We start from the raw sequence: 17,687 nt of genomic DNA on the forward strand, positions 1-17,687 counted from the left end.
ACATTGCTTTACCAGCTGAACCACAAGGGAAGCCTGAGAATATTGGAGTGGGTAGCCTGTCCCTTCTCCAGGGGATCTTCCTGACCCAGGAATCGAGCAGGGGTCTCCTGCATTGCAGGCAGATTCTTTACCAACTGAGCTATCAGGGAAACTTGTTGGGGGGAATTAAATGAAGTAACATGTACAAAGCAGTCCAAAAAATGTCTAAGTATTGTTATGCATCCTATGACTGTATTTTGCCACAAGTCTTTTATGATTTTTGTTTATATTTTTTGTACCTTTAAACAATGTTTACTGTTAACTTACATAGTTTATTTGTAAATAGTATGAATGAACTTTAAAGATACACTTGCTACTGAAGATTTTGAGTGACATGTTGGCCATATTAAATGTTAGGCTTAATTTCAAAGTCTGTAAAGCATACTTTTAAAAAAACAGTAAAACAAAAAGAAAAACCTGATTTCAAGAATGCCGTTAGACTGTTAGTTATCCTGTGAATAGGACATTCTCTGTGCCTTCCCTTTTTTTGAGTCCTGCATAAATATAATCTGATGCTGAGATAGGTGTTAATTGACACCGTATCTTGTTTGATCAAACTGCAGTTAAAGTTATGAAGCAGGAAAACAAGATATAAACTAACCAAGATCTTGACATGGCCTGGAATGACCTATGGTGTGTTATATAGCCCTGGTTTCAAAATTGTGAATAAGTAGAATAGCCTGTAAATGGCTCACACAGCAAAGAATCTGCCTGTAATGCAGGAGACCCAGGTTTGATCCCTAGGTCGGGGAGAACCCCTGGAGAAGGGAATGGCTACCCAGCCCAGTATTCTTGCTGGGAGAATTCCATGGACAGAGGAGCCTATAAATACTTAATTATTGATATATTAAAGAGTCATTGAATATCTGGAACTTCTCAATAATGAAATTCTTTTTCTTTGGTAAATTAGAACCACTGAAGATTGGTTAGACCACCTCACAATCTAGAGCTCTCTCTCTCAGGCCAAGTGCTTAGATACCCATTTGAGGATAGCCGTTTCCATACCTGGCAGCAAGTTGAACTATGCAACTTCTGAACTCATTTCACAAAGAAATTGATGACCTGTTCAGGTGTTATTGTTACTTTCAAACTGAGGCACTCTGTTTTCTCTTTGACGTGTAAGATTTCAAAGTGTAGAGTGTTGAGTCATAAGTAGTTTTATTCCCAACATTGCCTTCTGTTTGATTCAGGAGTTATAATTTGAGCTGTTTATATGTCTCCAAAGTATGTTTTACATTTATCTGCTAAAGAATATTTTAAAGGTAAGTTCATTGTTTTAAAAATTTATTCTCCCAATGAATTCCGCTCTTTTAGTGGCATAAATAAGAGTCAAAAACCAGATGAAACTGGATGGTCACATTCTGAAATCATACTCAGGATTAGTTCAATTTGACAAGAAAATGTTGCATCGGTCATCCTGACACTTAGTTTTGCCAACATTCTGCCTACTCCTTCTGCCAAAGTAAAGAACTTTAGTGTACTAATATAGTGAAAAACAAAAAACCATCAAAACCTCAGTCACAAAAGGAGGATAGAATGGATATTATATCCCTCATTAGACTCACTGCTTTCTCTTTATATGATTTCAGGTTTTTTAGGCCCACCTGCCAGTGCTGTCATAGGAGACAGTGGGCACTGTTTTCTTTTTTTGCTTCATTTGCACATTGCTTCAATGTGTTTCTTTAAGGTTTCTTGTCACTTTAAATATGACATACTTACTGCTAAGTCACTTCAGTTGTGTCCGACTCTGTGCGACCCCATAGACGGCAGCCCACCAGGCTCCGCCGTCCCTGGGATTCTCCAGGCAAGAATACTGGAGTGGGTTGCCATTTCCTTCTCCAGTGCATGAAAGGGAAAAGTGAAAGTGAAGTCGCTCAGTCGTGTCCGACTCTTAGCGACCCCATGGACTGTAGCCTACCAGGCTCCTCCGTCCATGGGATTTTCCAGGCAAGAGTACTGGAGTGGGGTGCCATTGCCTTCTCCGGACATACTTACTAAGTCATATTTAAAGTCATATCAAGTTATATGTCATATTAAGGTTTAATGTGACTCTTCAGTCTTGTTCTAAGAATACAGTGGTGAACCAGATAGACATGGTCACTGCCCTGGTTGAACTTACAGTCTAAAGGAGGAGACAAACAACAAATAAAATAGCTGTTACATAATTGGAAGCTAGGAAAATAAAAGATACAAAGTACACAGATAGGGAAGGTGGTGAGGGCATGGCAGGAGAGTGCTGCTTTGGATAGGTGAGACAGAAGAAATCTTTCAAAATCATACCAGTCTGGAACTTGAAGAGTAAGAAGATATTCCAGGTAGAGGAAACAAGTATCAAAGCCCTAAGGTGTAAAAGAGCTCATTCACATTTTCTTTCTGTGCTCGTTTAAATCATAAAGATGACTGATTTAACTTGCTAGTGAAATGGTTATGATTTGATGCAATTCATTTATTTAAATTGTCAGTTCCCCAAAAGAGTCATTGCTTCACTTTGCGCTTTAAACCTCGGCCCCTGAACCACTTGGAGTATCACATTTAGTCTCAGCTTAAATATGATGTGTCTAATATTCCTTATAGAGGGAATTGGCAATACATATCAGCTCCTTTCCCTTCTCCCTTCTCTGTGGCATTGTTGAGAATGCATCTGTTAGGCACCTCCGCTCCTTCCCCTCAGCCCCACCCACAGCAGGAGTGTGCAGTGCTTGATGCTGCAACAGGGAGGACACAATCAAGAAAAACACCAGTCTTCAGACCTACCCATTCTCTCTGTTGAGGCTCCCATCCTTCTCCTGAGTCTCTACCAATTTGACTTCCAAGTTCAGATCACTTCAAAGATGTTGCCAGCATACTCAACCATCCACTACAAGAACTCAAGTCCCAGTTACCACTGTATGCTGCCCATTCTAGTGGATTTTCTTGTTTATCCTAAACCTCTCTCCTTGGATCTCTACCACATGACTTCTTCATCAAGAAGCTATATTGGTTGATTCTGAAATGGGGAGTGAGCAGGGAGATTTGACTGAGTTATTTTGCAATTCCTCTGACTTCCTCTTTAGTGTGCCTCAGGTAGTGTTCTCCCAAAGGCCAACAGGAAATGGCCTTTTCCTGCTGCTGAACTGGTGAAGGAGGAATTGGTCTTCTACCTAGGGCTGGCAGCTGTAGAGAAAGACAGAGTACCTGATTCTAGTAGTAGTTAAGACTTGGCTTGTTTCCCTGGTCCCACTTGAAGTTACTGCCTTACTAAGTACATTTTTCCTGGCATTAATAGGGGTGGTAAGGATGAGAACACTGTGCCTTCATTTTTTCCCTTACTGGTAAAATGAGAGTGTTGATATAGATGATCCCTAAGGTTCCTTTAGTCATAATATATCATGTTTGTAATCTAAACCATGTAATAGTCTTGTCTCTGTCTGACACCCATAATGTTTATATTGGAAGTTATTCCAGTATATGAGCTTGAGACATATGTGGAAACATAGAGCCCAACTGGTTGAGTGTTAGTTTCTGCTGTTAAAAGCAGTGATACTGTATGCCCTGAGGATAAAACAAACTAACTAAGCCTGAGTTAGTGTTTTAAGAAGGATGAGCATGTATCAGTGAAAACTGTAGTGAATGACTTGAAGGTGTGTTACTTCACTTTGTCATAGGGGTCAGATTTGACTGAAATGATACTGTGCTAATGTGTTTCTGAGTTCTGTTGCTGTCTAAATTGATCCCTCCTTCTCTTGCAGGAGCTATTGTGACAATCTTGGTTACCATCCATTAAGTGCTGCTGACTTCGGGAAGATTATGAAAAATGTCTTTCCAAACATGAAGGCACGTCGTCTGGGCACGAGAGGCAAATCTAAATATCCTTGACCAGTTTGGTTTTCAGTGATCTCTTTAAGTTCTCACTTATTACTGAACGTCTGCTGTTGTAGTTCAACTAGCAACTATATTTAGAAATAAATTTAAATCAACAAATATAAACAACCCAAAAGTACTTAGAATAATTGTAAATGTTATTCTCCCAGCTATTTATCACACTGCAAGAGAAATAACAAATGGTGGTTATTAGGATTGTGATAGGTCTCACCTTACTCTGTCACTGTAATGTGTCCTTAATGCTTTGACCTTTTTTTCCTTAGTAATGAGGATTATCAAGGTATACCTTGAAAATTATATCAGTTATATCAGTAAAAGTGGGAAAAGATATTAACTTATCATCGTTCCTTCCTCTACCTTAGAAACATAGGGCTCTCCCTGGCGATATATACATTATTCAAAAAAATTTCTTGTGGAACTTGGCCTGGAGGATTAGTGTTATCTTTAAACTGTTTTTCATCCAATCATTTAAAGGCTGTTTTAAAATTAAAACCAGGGCATAGAAAAAGCCCATAGGAGCAAACAGAAATAAGGAAATTAAAATTAAGAGTTTATTATAAAGTTCTTCCTACCCTTGGAAGAAGATTGTCACATGGAGAGTTAGAACCCTATTAGAAATACATCATTTCTCTCTGATCAGCTGTTGGCCTCTTTCAAAGCATGAAAATTCTTCTGTGGAGGAGATGAGAAGGGGAAGGGGAGAGGCTGCTTTTCTAAAATGACTCCAGGCAGGTGTTCTTTAACTACTTGTTGCACGACCTAGTCTTGTTTCCTGAGTGCAAACAAAAATGTCTTGGTGTGTCATTGGCATGTTACAGGTGATAATCCTGTGTGTTTCACTGGAAAAAGAGAAGTGAAAAGGTTAAAGCCCTTGTGACACTCTTAAGAGTTGTTTTTGTCCCTGTGCCCTGGCTAGAGTTTCCCTTCTCTCTGCCAGGTTTCCGTTTGGATATTGCTTTCCTTCTGACCTGTTTGTTACTGGCGGCTGGCACAGCTTATTAGGAACATTTATTCATAAAATTTATACCAGATGAGAATAATTTTGTTTCCTTTAAGATGGTAATATCCTGTAAGAACTGTTGCAGTTTCAAAAGAGTAAAAGGTGTCTTGAGTTTCTAATATTAAAGTCGCTTCCTGAAGAACTCAGAAAGTAGATGGTGTCTCAGGCCGATTTTATTCTCATTTCATATATGGTTGCTTTCCAAGTGCTAACTATATAAACAGTTCATTTAATGTAGAGTACTTTAGACCTTGACCATTTATTACATATTGCTACAGTGGACTAAGAAAAAAAGCTTTCGTTCATATGCCGACACTGCCCAATCTTGATTTTCATAAAACTGGAGATGGGGTAAGAATTTCTGCCTTTTATTTTTAATAAGTAAAATTGTACCTTATTATCAACATCAAAATGCATACTGCATAGTCTCATTTGGATAAACAAACAACAGTCATGTGTTTGCACTATACGGTCCATGGAATTCTCCAGGCCAGAATACTGGAGTGGGTAAGCTGTTCCCTTCTCCAGGGCATCTTCCCAACCCTGGAATTGAACCCAGGTCTTCTACACTGCAGGTAGATTCTTTACCAGCTGAGCCACCAGGGAATCCCGAGTAAAGTTGTACCTTATTATCAACATTGAAATGCATCCTACATAGGATTAAACCAGGGACCAGGAACTGTGCCTTTTACTAAATAAGTGAGCCAAAAAGCTCAACAATGGCTGGAAACTATTAGCGTACATTACTTATTTCACATGGCTCTTGAAATTAAGGGGAAAAAAGATGGATCTAAAGTTACTGATTTGTAGATATATCCATGGTATATATCGTCAAATGGAAATTTTAAGCTACAGAGTAATGTGTATAGAATGAATGTTTTCAGAAGAGAAAATATAGTTCATGGCATAGTTTGTTTTCTTGATGTTAGAAAAGGCTTTTAGAAAAATTCAGATCTGTTACTCTTCATGTATATTTAACAACATATGTTTAGATGTTATATTCACAATGCTGCTGATGGCTCTGCACCAGTAGGTACAGGCATAGGACTCGTATTTGCAAGGATCTACTTTTATGCCTGCCAACACCAGTCACTTAGTACTGCTTTGACCTGACAGATGTAGATTATATCTTCTGATTAAGGGGCTTCACTGGTGGTTTAGACAGTAAAGAATCAGCCTACAATGCAGGAGACCCAGGTTCGCTCCCTGGGTCAAGAAGATCCCCTGGAGAAGGAAATGGCAACCCACTCCAGTATTCTTGCCTGAAGAATTCCATGGACAGAGGAATCTGGTGAGCTACAGTCCGTGGAGTCACAAAGAGTCAGACACAACTGAATGACTTTCACTCACTCACTTCCTATGTATCTTGAGTGCTTCAATTTAATTTCTCTGAACTTTCTTTTTAAAAGGTTTTTTTTTTTCTCCCTTCTGTTTAGTTGGAAGGTGCTGAACCTTCTGGGCAGCTTCAGAACATTGATGAAGAAGTTATCTCTTCTGCTTGCCGTCTTGTGTGTGAGTGGGCCCAGAAGGTGTTAAGCCAGCCATTTGACACGGTCTTGGAATTAGCCCGCTTCCTTGTAAAAAGTCACTATATAGGCACCAAGTCAATGGCAGCGCTTACTGTAATGGCAGCAGCACCACCAGGTACAAAATTATTAACAAGCTGAAACTGACAGGGGGTTAACTACATCTAGAGTTGGTGGTAAAAGAAGAGTTTAGCCATAAAACTTCTTTCTCTTTTTAGTATTTGTATATGTTCACTCTTCATTTAATACTAAATTCAGATGGGCTTATTGAGCTAACGAAAATAATAATAATAGTTTTTTCATGGTAAATTTTAAGTTACAGCTTTATATGCTGCTCTGCTTAAATATGAAATGATTTGCCAGTTGGTATTTCATTAATTTTTCCATTGCTATTATAAAGTTTAAAGAATATATGTATGTGCACTTTTAAGTACATATGTATTTCTAAATTAATAAATATTGCAAGTAAATAGTAAGGTTAAGTTTTTAAATTACTTGCTGAGACTCCTATCCCCAAAACTAATACTTATAAATGAAATGATCTTTGGACAATGTGAAAGGTACCTAGTCTCACAAAAAGTAAACCATGTGAATGAAGCATTACTATGAAATAACAAAGAGTGACTTTTAAAATATGCATTCACGTGGCTATTTTTATTCAGATAGGAACTCTAGAATTGACAATTTGAGGACTGGCAGTATCAGGATAATGACTCTCTTATTAAGTTAATAGCTGTATAAAGTACTTGTTTTCATGAAATTTTTTAAATGTCTTATTTTGGTCATACTTTAATAACCTAAGAAAGAGTGAATAAATTTTGTTATCACTCTAGGAAATTATAACTTCTTTAAAAAAATTTATTAATGTGAAACGGTAGATTTATCACAGTGAGGACTGTAATTATACTCTTAAATAACTTTACTTTTTTTATCTTAACTTCATTACTTTAATAAGGAATCCTTTTCCTCTATATCTAAGAAGCTTTAAGCATTTGTGGTATGTATGTGAGATTGTTCTGTTCTCTCATTTTTTTTTTTGTCATTTGAGGACCATCAATATGACCAAAATAGCCTTTTACAAGAGCCTCATCATAATTTTTCCTATCTCAATATAAACTGGCTGACTCAAATCCATACATTTACAGTTACACAGGGGCTGAAGAGTGCATGGGCTGCCTTATGTAGCTAGTTAGTTCACATCTGTTACCTCATTTATTCCCACAGCAATCCTGTAAGGTAACATGATATTTATTCCCATTTTAAAGATCAGAAAAAGACTAAGGGAAGTTAAGTAATTTGTCCATAGTCAGATGAGTTGTGGAGCCAGAATTTGAATCCTGATTTGTCTGTCTCCAAAACCAAGGTTACTCCTTTACATAAGACTGTTCCTAGCTTCTGGCAAAACAGGTTCAAAAAAGGATATGGGCCCTTCAACTTTCAGTGTTCCCTTTCTCCTACCCCTCCTGACACCCAAAAGAGGAACACGTTGAGGATTTAGGAGATATCATAGGGTAAAGAAACATCTGTCTTCTTATTTCCCACATTATTCACATAGGCTGACTGAAAAAAGAATGTTGAATTAATGGATTTTTAAGGCGTAAGTGTGAAGGAAGGTATATTCTATAAATGAAAATACTGACAATCATATAAATAGACATTTGTATAAATAGATAATAGATAATACATATTATACAATATATACAATATATAAAGACATTTATATAAATAGATACAATATATAAATAGACATTTGTAACTTTTTGAAAGTAGCTTGGGAGGCTGTTCTTTTAACAACTGTGTCATTACTCAGTATTTTAGAATCTCCTGCGATTTTGTTCTCAGCCACTGCCACTTTTAAAAATACCTTTTGTAGTGAATAATCTTCATCCTTTGAAGATGAATCTGGTTTTTTATAGTCTCCATATTAAGAACAGGTTGTATTACAGATGTCCTTTTCTAAGTCAGCTGCTTGGAACCCGTTCCTGTCCAGAAACCCTGGCAGGAGGCATCAGACAGAGAGCTTTGGGCGGTTGGCAGAGGCTCTCGGGGTGCAGGTGCTGAGCAGCCGGAGCCGAGGCTGCGGGTTGCATGGGAGCAGTGCGATTTGAGTTGGATTTGAGGGGAAAAAATAGTACTTAGGTGATTAAAGGGAAGGTCAGAAAACGAGAGATTGTTGAGGAATGAGTGTGTGGGTGAGAGTTCACAGTCACTTTCTTTCCTTCCCGTCTCCCACTCACCAGGCTGTTGCTGTTCACAAGATGAAAAGCAGAACCGTCTGGGGAAGGGAAGGGCAGGGCGTGCCCTCAGGATGGGGTGTCCTTCCCTGGCCTCTCTCCATTCTTCTTTCTGACTCTGTTCCCTTTCTGTTGATCTTAATGCCACTCCCTAGATGTGAAATGAGCTTTTGAAAAATTAATTTTATTACATAATCAGTTTTTCTTAAAATTTATCCCATGCTTATTTTATCATTCCTTTTTCTCAGTGTTTTATCTTACTACTGCTTGAAAAAGTTTCCTCAGAGACCCTTTTTTAGACTTTATTTAACCCCAGTCTTACTAAGAAATTCTGCTTAATTTCTCCTAAGTCAAACTGATATAATTGTATCAGTTAAAACTGTAGTACCTATGTTTATGAAATTCTTGTGGAATTAAAGACTTGTTTTCCCCGTGCATTTTTTCCTAAGATATAGATGGTTTCTGCAAATATTTATTGAGTGCCCCTTGTGGGCTGAATATTAAAATCATAAAAATACATGAATTTCTTAATTAGAGAAGAGGGGAAGGAGAGTTTCTGACATCTACTGATAAAATGTAAAACGTGTTAGCTTGGCGCTGACTTGTCTTAGCTTCTGCACATTGGTGATATAGCTACTATTCTTTTCAAAATCTTCATTTGTTATTGCTGGTTTAACCACCAAGTTGAGCCATATTTTAAGGTTCAATTAAAACCATATTGACAAATATTTATAAACTGTAAGTGTAATGTTAATGCTTTGTAAAGAAATTGTGAGTTAAAATGTCCTGGGTTTGTTGCTTTGTCCAGTAGATGGCTACATAATCAAAGAAATTGAGTTGTAACTGCCTTCTCTAAGGAGTATTTATGCTCTCCTTTCTGTTTATTTTCAGGAATTAAAGGAATTACCCAGCCTTCTGCTTTTATACCTACAGCTGAAAGTAATTCCTTTCAGCCTCAAGTGAAGACTCTGCCATCTCCTATTGACGCTAAACAGCAATTGCAACGGAAAATCCAGAAGAAACAGCAAGAACAGAAACTACAATCCCCTTTGCCAGGAGAATCCTCAGCAAAAAAATCAGACGGTGCAGCAAGCAATGGAGTGACTAATCTCTCTAATGGGAACCCTGCAATCCTCTCTCCTCAACCTATTGGTATCGTCGTGGCAGCTGTCCCTAGTCCCATTCCGGTAATATCATTAAACAGCATTTGGCCTGACTGGGATGGTGGGAAGTCCGTTGTTTAATTAAAGGTAGCACAGGAGAAGGAGGCAAGCAGAGGTACAAATTCAGGTATAAACTGAGTTTGTGACCACACAAAGGTTTCACTTCAGTCGGTTGTCTTTTATTCAGGATATACGTTGTTGACTACAAAGTAAGCTATAAACAGAACAGAAGTGAAAATACAAGACACATAAGTTTGTGCATAACCAGTCAGAGCTTTATGTAGATGAGTCATGTTCAGAGTTGTTTCATCTCTAGCTCAGCAAAGATGATGCAAATGCAGGCTTTTTTTTTTGGTTTAAATTTTTTTTCTTATTATTCAGATGGAACAGAATTGTAATGTGTATCGGTAAAACATTAACATAGTCCCATCTCTGGCTTGCTGAACACGGGACCTCGGGCAAGTCTCTTAGTTACTCTGAGTCTCTTTCCTTATCAACAAATCGAGGTCTTGGTATACTCCTTGCCTGCCCCACACAACTGAGGTTATGACGAACAGGCTTTTAATGTGAGAGTGTATCGTGCTAAACCAAGATGGTATTTTAGGTTGTTATTTATGATACTATTAGAAAGATATTGTATCTTATTTTTTTCTTGTTCTTATCATTATCATCGTCATCATCCTGTCATTAAAGCATGGAGTACCTGGGAACCATTCTCTTGCACTGATCATTATACAGCGAACTGGGGAAGGCAGTAGTTTTATCTGAGACCTTATCCACAGTGGTTTTTTAGTAATATCCAAGGTCAGTCCACGTAAAAGACAGTCTCCCCTGTGAGTGAGTCATCTTGGCACAAATTGCAGTTAGTTACCTCGATATTAAATAGTTGTGATAGTTCTTCAGATTTTATCTCTGCTCCCTGTAACCTCCTTAAAAAAATCATTGTTTTAGCAATGTGAAGTTTTTTACTGACATCTTAATATTCTTCTTACATATCATTGTATTTGGTAACTATATTACACTGTGTTGCATGTATTATAGTGTTTATTTATCTGGTCTAAAAGAATTCTTGTCTAACATAGGAACCGTTTTTTTTTTTCTTTTTAGTGTTACATGTATAAAACGCCTTGATACTAATGAATTATATGAGTTGCTGTTTATACTCTGGACTTGATAAATCTGGTATTTTTGTCTTCTACCTTTTAACAGGTCCAACGGACCAGGCAACTGGTAACTTCACCAAGTCCAATGAGTTCTTCTGATGGCAAAGTTCTTCCCCTCAATGTACAGGTGGTCACTCAGCACATGCAGTCTGTGAAACAGACACCAAAGACTCCTCAGAACATCCCAGCCAGTCCCGGCGGGGATCGTTCTGCCCGGCACCGCTACCCTCAGATCTTGCCCAAGCCAGCCAGCACCAGTGCACTCACCATCCGCTCTCCAACCACTGTCCTCTTCACTAGTAGTCCCATCAAAACCGCCGTTGTGCCCACCTCACACATGAGTTCTCTAAATGTGGTGAAAATGACAGCGATATCCCTCACACCCAGCAGCAGCAGTGCCCCTCTGAAACATTCTGCCTCAGCAAACAGTGCTACAGGAACAACAGAAGAAGCGCGGACCATCCCACAGATCAAGAATGGTTCTGTTGTTTCACTTCAGTCTCCCGGATCCAAGACCAGCAGCAGCACCGGGGGACCCTCTGCCGTGGAAGTCAAAATGGAGCCTGAGACATCATCAGATGAGCCTCCGATACAGTGCCAAGAGAACTCTGACGGGACCGACATGCCCAAAACAACACCTGGTGCCCTCTCGAGACAGAAAAGTAATACAGATGGAGTAGTCCAAAAACCTTCCAATGAAGGTGTCGTTGAAATAAAAGCAACTAAGGTCTGTGACCAGAGGACCAAATGTAAAAATCGCTGTAATGAAATTCTGCCAGGCACTTCATCAGGCAATAATCAGAGCACTGTCACTCTCTCAGTTGCCAGTCAGAACTTCACTTTCACCAGCACCAGCTCACCATCTAATGGTGACTCAATAAATAAAGACCCTAAATTGTGCACTAAAAGTCCAAGAAAGCGGCTCTCTTCTGCACTGCAAGAGTCCCAGGTGCCTCCTATAAAGAAACCAATTGTGGAACAGCTATCTGCAGTTATCCCAGAAGGTCCAAAACCAGGCAGTGTTAAGAAGGACCTAAAGGTTCCACATTCAGGGAAAACAGAGAGCTCAGCAGCAGGTGCTCAGATTTCCAGCAAGGTCTCAACACATGTCAACTCACACATAGTGGCAAGTCAGCCCTTGGATTCCTCTGCTCTTGTTACCAGCAATTCAGCTTCAGAACAGCAAACCACACCATCATCATCTCCAGATATCAAAGTAAAGCTGGAAGGCAGTGTCTTTCTCTTGGACAATGATTCAAAATCAGATGGCAGCTTTAATCCAAATGAATGGCAACAGGTCACTAAGGATTCTGAGTTTATATCTGCCGGCTGTGAACAACAGCAAGATATCAGTGTTATGACAATTCCCGAGCACTCTGATATCAATGACTTAGAGAAGTCTGTTTGGGAACTAGAAGGAATGCCACAGGACACATATTCCCAGCAGCTGCATGGCCAGATCCAAGAATCTTCTTTGAATCAAATACAAGCACAGTCTTCAGATCAGTTACCTCTACAGTCCGAACTGAAGGAGTTTGAGCCTTCTGTTTCCCAAACAAATGAAAGCTACTTTCCTTTTGACGATGAGCTTACACAGGATAGTATTGTAGAAGAGCTGGTGCTCATGGAGCAGCAGATGTCAATGAACAACTCTCATTCTTACGGTAACTGTTTGGGAATGACCCTGCAGAGTCAATCCGTGACTCCAGGAGCTCCAATGTCATCTCATGCCTCCAGCACCCACTTCTATCATCCAATTCATAGCAATGGCACTCCAATCCACACCCCCACCCCCACCCCCACCCCCACTCCCACCCCTACCCCCACCCCAACCCCTACATCTGAAATGATTGCTGGGTCACAGAGTCTGTCACGGGAGAGCCCTTGCTCCAGGCTGGCCCAGACGACACCTGTGGATAGTGCTTTGGGAAGTAGCCGACATACACCCATCGGTACGCCACACTCTAACTGCAGCAGTAGTGTCCCTCCCAGCCCCGTGGAATGCAGGAATCCTTTTGCATTTACCCCAATAAGCTCCAGTATGGCATATCATGATGCCAGCATTGTCTCAAGTAGTCCTGTGAAACCGATGCAAAGACCCATGGCCACACACCCTGACAAGACCAAGCTTGAATGGATGAATAATGGGTATAGTGGGGTTGGTAATTCATCCGTTTCTGGCCATGGCATTCTCCCAAGCTATCAGGAACTAGTGGAAGACCGTTTCAGGAAACCTCATGCTTTCGCTGTGCCTGGGCAGTCTTATCAGTCTCAATCCAGACATCACGACAGTCATTTTGGTCGTTTGACTCCTGTCTCTCCTGTGCAGCATCAAGGTGCCACTGTAAATAACACCAATAAACAGGAGGGTTTTGCAGTCCCTGCCCCTCTTGATAATAAAGGAACTAATTCATCTGCCAGCAGCAACTTCAGGTGCCGGAGTGTGAGCCCTGCTGTTCATCGCCAGCGTAATCTTAGTGGAAGCACCCTCTACCCAGTATCTAATATCCCCCGATCCAATGTGACCCCCTTTGGAAGTCCAGTAACCCCTGAAGTTCATGTTTTCACAAATGTCCACACAGATGCATGTGCCAACAACATAGCTCAAAGAAGTCAATCAGTTCCATTGACAGTCATGATGCAAACAGCCTTCCCAAACGCTCTTCAAAAGCAAACGAACAGTAAGAAAATAACCAATGTTTTGTTGAGTAAACTTGATTCTGACAATGATGATGCTGTGAGAGGTTTGGGCATGAACAATCTGCCCTCCAATTACACCGCCCGGATGAATCTCACTCAGATTTTGGAAACATCCACTGTCTTTCCGAGTGCCAATCCGCAGAATATGATCGATTCCAGCACTTCTATTTATGAATTCCAAGCACCATCTTACCTCACCAAAAGTAATAGCACCGATCAGATCAGTTTTTCTCCTGGGGATAATCAAGCACAATCAGAAATTGGAGAGCAACAGTTAGATTTCAGCAGCACTGTTAAAGACCTGTTGAGTGGAGACAGCTTGCAGACCAGCCAGCAGCTAGTAGGTCAGGTAGCATCTGACCTCACTAATCCTGCGTCTGACTTCTCTAGCGACATCAGGTTGTCTTCTGAGCTCTCAGGCAGCATCAATGATTTGAACACTCTAGACCCAAATCTACTGTTTGATCCAGGTCGTCAGCAGGGACAAGATGATGAACCTACACTGGAAGAATTAAAGAATGACCCCTTGTTTCAACAAATTTGCAGTGACTCCATGAGCTCTATGACTTCATCAGGTTTTGAATGGATAGAAAGCAAGGACCATCCTACTGTTGAAATGTTGGGTTAAATTGTGTTTTATAATATGTAGCACACTGTAACTAAAGACATATGTATTGTATTTGTCTTAATGGAAGTGCCTCCCGCAGCAGAAACACTTACTATTAATTGTGACATTTTAAAAAGAGTTTGCTGCCGAAGTGGTTTCTTCTTCAGTAGGAAATGGTTAGACTCGCCTCAGTTCTTACCAAGTTTCTGAAAAGAGTAGGCTGTAGCAAAACAAATATTAGGTTTTAAATTTTGTAATGTTCCCCATTTAATCACATTGTTTGCTAGTAAACAAAAGAATAACCAGCTTTTACAAGAGCAGTCTAGATCTTTATTTTGTATAAGTTCATTTTATTTCATCGGTTGATCTGCACAGATTTTAGAGGAAACCATTGATTTTAGATATAGGATATTTTGTTGTTGTTGGCGTTATCTTTTTAAGTATGAAATCATAGCTAAGGTGAACTGTAGACAAGAAGGTCTTCCTTGAAACAGGGATAATATTCAGGTTATTATAAGTACTTAGGCTTGAAGCATAGAGCTACTGTAGAATGAAAAAATAAAATCTCTGTAGGACTTTCTGGGACTTCAGTACCATTTGCACCTGCAATGAAGGGCTTAAATAGGAGGAAATAATGGAAAATTAAATATTAATATAAGGAAAGCAAAAGCTGCACTAAAATCATTAAAAGGAAAAACTAGTAGCCATTTTTATTTGTGACCTTGCATTAGTCTTCTTTTAAAATGTTAGTTTTAATATGGAGCTACCACAGAGACATGCACGCATGCAGACGCGTGCACACATACACACACACACACACATGCATATGTAAACAAAGCAAGTAATGCGAAATGTTATAATTTAATAGAATAAATGCAAGCATGTTAGAAGAATATCTTTATGTTTTATTATCTGGTTAGTTGAGGTAGGGAAATTTAGAAGGAAACTAAAAAGCATTTTCTTAGTTTCATCACAATATGTCTGTATGCACATATTAAATTCTATTTAAGATTTATTTTGAAGGTTTTTATTTATAGTATTCTTAAGTCCTCAATTTAGTAACTGGCTCCTTCACTCCTCCTGAACATAGAAAGGCAGTTTGATCATGGGATCCCTTTGAAACACAAGCAAGCAGGAGAGAGAGAACACAAAAAACTGAAAAGACAACATTTCACCACCCAAGGTCCTCAGTCACAAATCTTTATCTCTCTGATAATACAAAGGGGATATCTAATAGTACTTGAAGAAGAGGAGCATTTTATAACATGCTTAATTTATTTATTGTGATAACCACAATTGCAAAAAGAAGCACTCAGGATTTGTTTTAGAATGTTTCTCTCTTATAGCTCCCATTTTGTTTTGTGAATAATTATTTATGAATTTCATGCTGACACAAGTTTTCTCACTAGTTGACAGCTCCATTTAAGTGAGTTTCAAGATTAGTTTCAAATACACTTAAAAATTTGCCATTAAATTTTTAAAGTTGTCCTTGAACCATTGCTCTGCTACCTTGAACCCAACTAATAAGCTTTCCTTTACCTTAATTAGTAAGCCAATCAGAAGACTACAATCAATGAATATTTAACAAATGTGATGAAGTTTAATTTAATAAGGTTTCATTGTTCAATAAATTTGCAAGATAGGATATTAACATTTTGATAAATAAATGGTGCTAGGGTTGGCTCAGAGGTTTATATATTGATATGTCCTAGTTACTGACATTTGTGTGTTTGCTGTTATCTTGATTTAATGATCTGTTAGATATTTTTTCTTGATGCTAGTTATTTCTTCACTGTACATTGAGACACAGCACTACTGCACACCAAAGTATGCAATACCCAAAGGAAACTGTGTGATTTCTTTTAACAAATGATGGGAGCCTTTCTATATGAGATACTCTGAAAAGGAGATTTTGAGGCCATTCTAATCCCTTGTTTACATTATTAGCTTCCTACTAATATAAAAAATAATGGAAATCTTTTTTGATAAAAATATAAAGACTGGAGGATTTTTAACCCCCTGTACAGTATTGCAGCAAACACTTTAAATTTGGTTGAATTCGTCCAGCAAACTTTCTGGGGTACATATATTGCACTAAATTTGTTGAACCTGTGGTAGGCACATCTCTTAGGATAAATGCAACCAATACAGTCCACAGATTAAACTTTTTAAATGTGTTTCATTATGAAAAGACAAAATGTCATCAGAGTGACAGATAAAATTGTCTTATGTAGCAATGTGCATTAATCTCAATGAGATATTTCTATTTCTTATTCTCTTACATGAGAATATTACAGCAGGAAGAATTAAGTTTAGTTTGCTTCACCATGTTAATACATGATCACAAAATGTGCATGAGTGTTATTGACTTATCTTGTACAGTACTAGGTATTCCTGTAACCACTTTTTTTTTCTTGGCTGTATTGAAACTGGTTCAGTGTTAACCAGACAGACATAGTTATTCACAAGTTATTTACTTTTTTATGTTTACTAATTCTGCTTAGTTATTGTTGAATATGTTCTTTTCTCAGATTATTTTCATTGTTTTGATGTTTTAAACATTTTGCATAATGTTTATCATGATAAGACTTCATGAAGTAAATAATTTTGCATATAATTGCAATAAGCACTGACTTTTGAACTGAAAAGAAGGAAAGTGTTTTTTTGTGCAGTGCATCAGAGGTTCATATAAGAGTCTTGTACTATAATGTGCTTTACTACACCATAAATGACAAAAAACAAGCCCTGTTTCATGTTTTCATTTAGTGCAAAAAGTCAAGATTTCCCCAGTGTTTTGTTGTCTGTTGTACCTGCTGAAACTACAGTAGTTGAATATTGCAGTAGCATTTCAGTTCTCTTTTTTTATTGAAAGTGCTCAAAAATTGTTTTTTAAATGTTTTCAAAAACAATTAAAAACATTTTATATTAAACTGACTGGATTTTAAAGTGATTTATGGGATTTATTTTATGTAGAGTGCATGTCATTTTGTAAGCAGACCTGAAGCACTTCCTTTGATCTCCTGAAAGGTGAGGAAATGAGGGGAAAAATCAGCATAAGGAGGAATAGTGTTGCTAATCTAGTCTCTGTCGTTAATCCAGAAGGCTATATGGATCTTACCTTGTTCATCCAAACTCTGCTGTTCACTTAATGATTTTTTACTGATGAATGATACATGACAGAATTTTATGTTGTAGCAACAGCAACAAAAAATCTTTCCTTTTGTTCATTGACATAAAATGTTTGCTTTAAAATGTTAGTCTCTGGTATACCTAGATATGAGTATTTGGGAATCTTTGAATTGAAAAATAATAGAAAATTGAGAAAATTTTAAAGCACATCTATGTCCAAAAGCATTATAGGCATTTTGGTGAACCAGAAATACAAAGTGAGAAG

General features: G+C 38.4%; 1 protein-coding gene across 6 annotated transcripts in view; it reads left to right on the forward strand.

Annotated features, from left to right (window-relative positions):
* The window catches only part of RFX7 (regulatory factor X7), a 142,867-nt gene extending 125,644 nt beyond the window's left edge, over nt 1-17,223 (forward strand). For 3 of the 6 annotated variants that reach the window (XM_081510153.1, XM_081510151.1, XM_081510152.1), the window contains 5 exons: nt 3,768-3,897; nt 5,179-5,251; nt 6,337-6,544; nt 9,552-9,847; nt 11,033-17,223. In XM_081510153.1, coding sequence (XP_081366279.1) covers nt 5,207-5,251; nt 6,337-6,544; nt 9,552-9,847; nt 11,033-14,314 — 3,831 coding nt within the window. In that variant the 5' untranslated portion in view covers nt 3,768-3,897; nt 5,179-5,206 and the 3' untranslated portion in view covers nt 14,315-17,223. Of the gene's footprint in view, nt 1-3,767; nt 3,898-5,166; nt 5,252-6,336; nt 6,545-9,551; nt 9,848-11,032 lie in introns of all 6 variants that reach the window. The other 3 variants (XM_081510149.1, XM_081510148.1, XM_081510147.1) reach the window with 1 other exon arrangement.
* The last annotated feature ends 464 nt before the right edge of the window (nt 17,224-17,687 follow it).

This window comes from Giraffa tippelskirchi, chromosome 7 (genome assembly GCF_054371585.1).
Source record: "Giraffa tippelskirchi isolate mGirTip1 chromosome 7, T2T-mGirTip1v1.2.pri, whole genome shotgun sequence".
Lineage (NCBI taxonomy): Eukaryota > Metazoa > Chordata > Mammalia > Artiodactyla > Giraffidae > Giraffa > Giraffa tippelskirchi.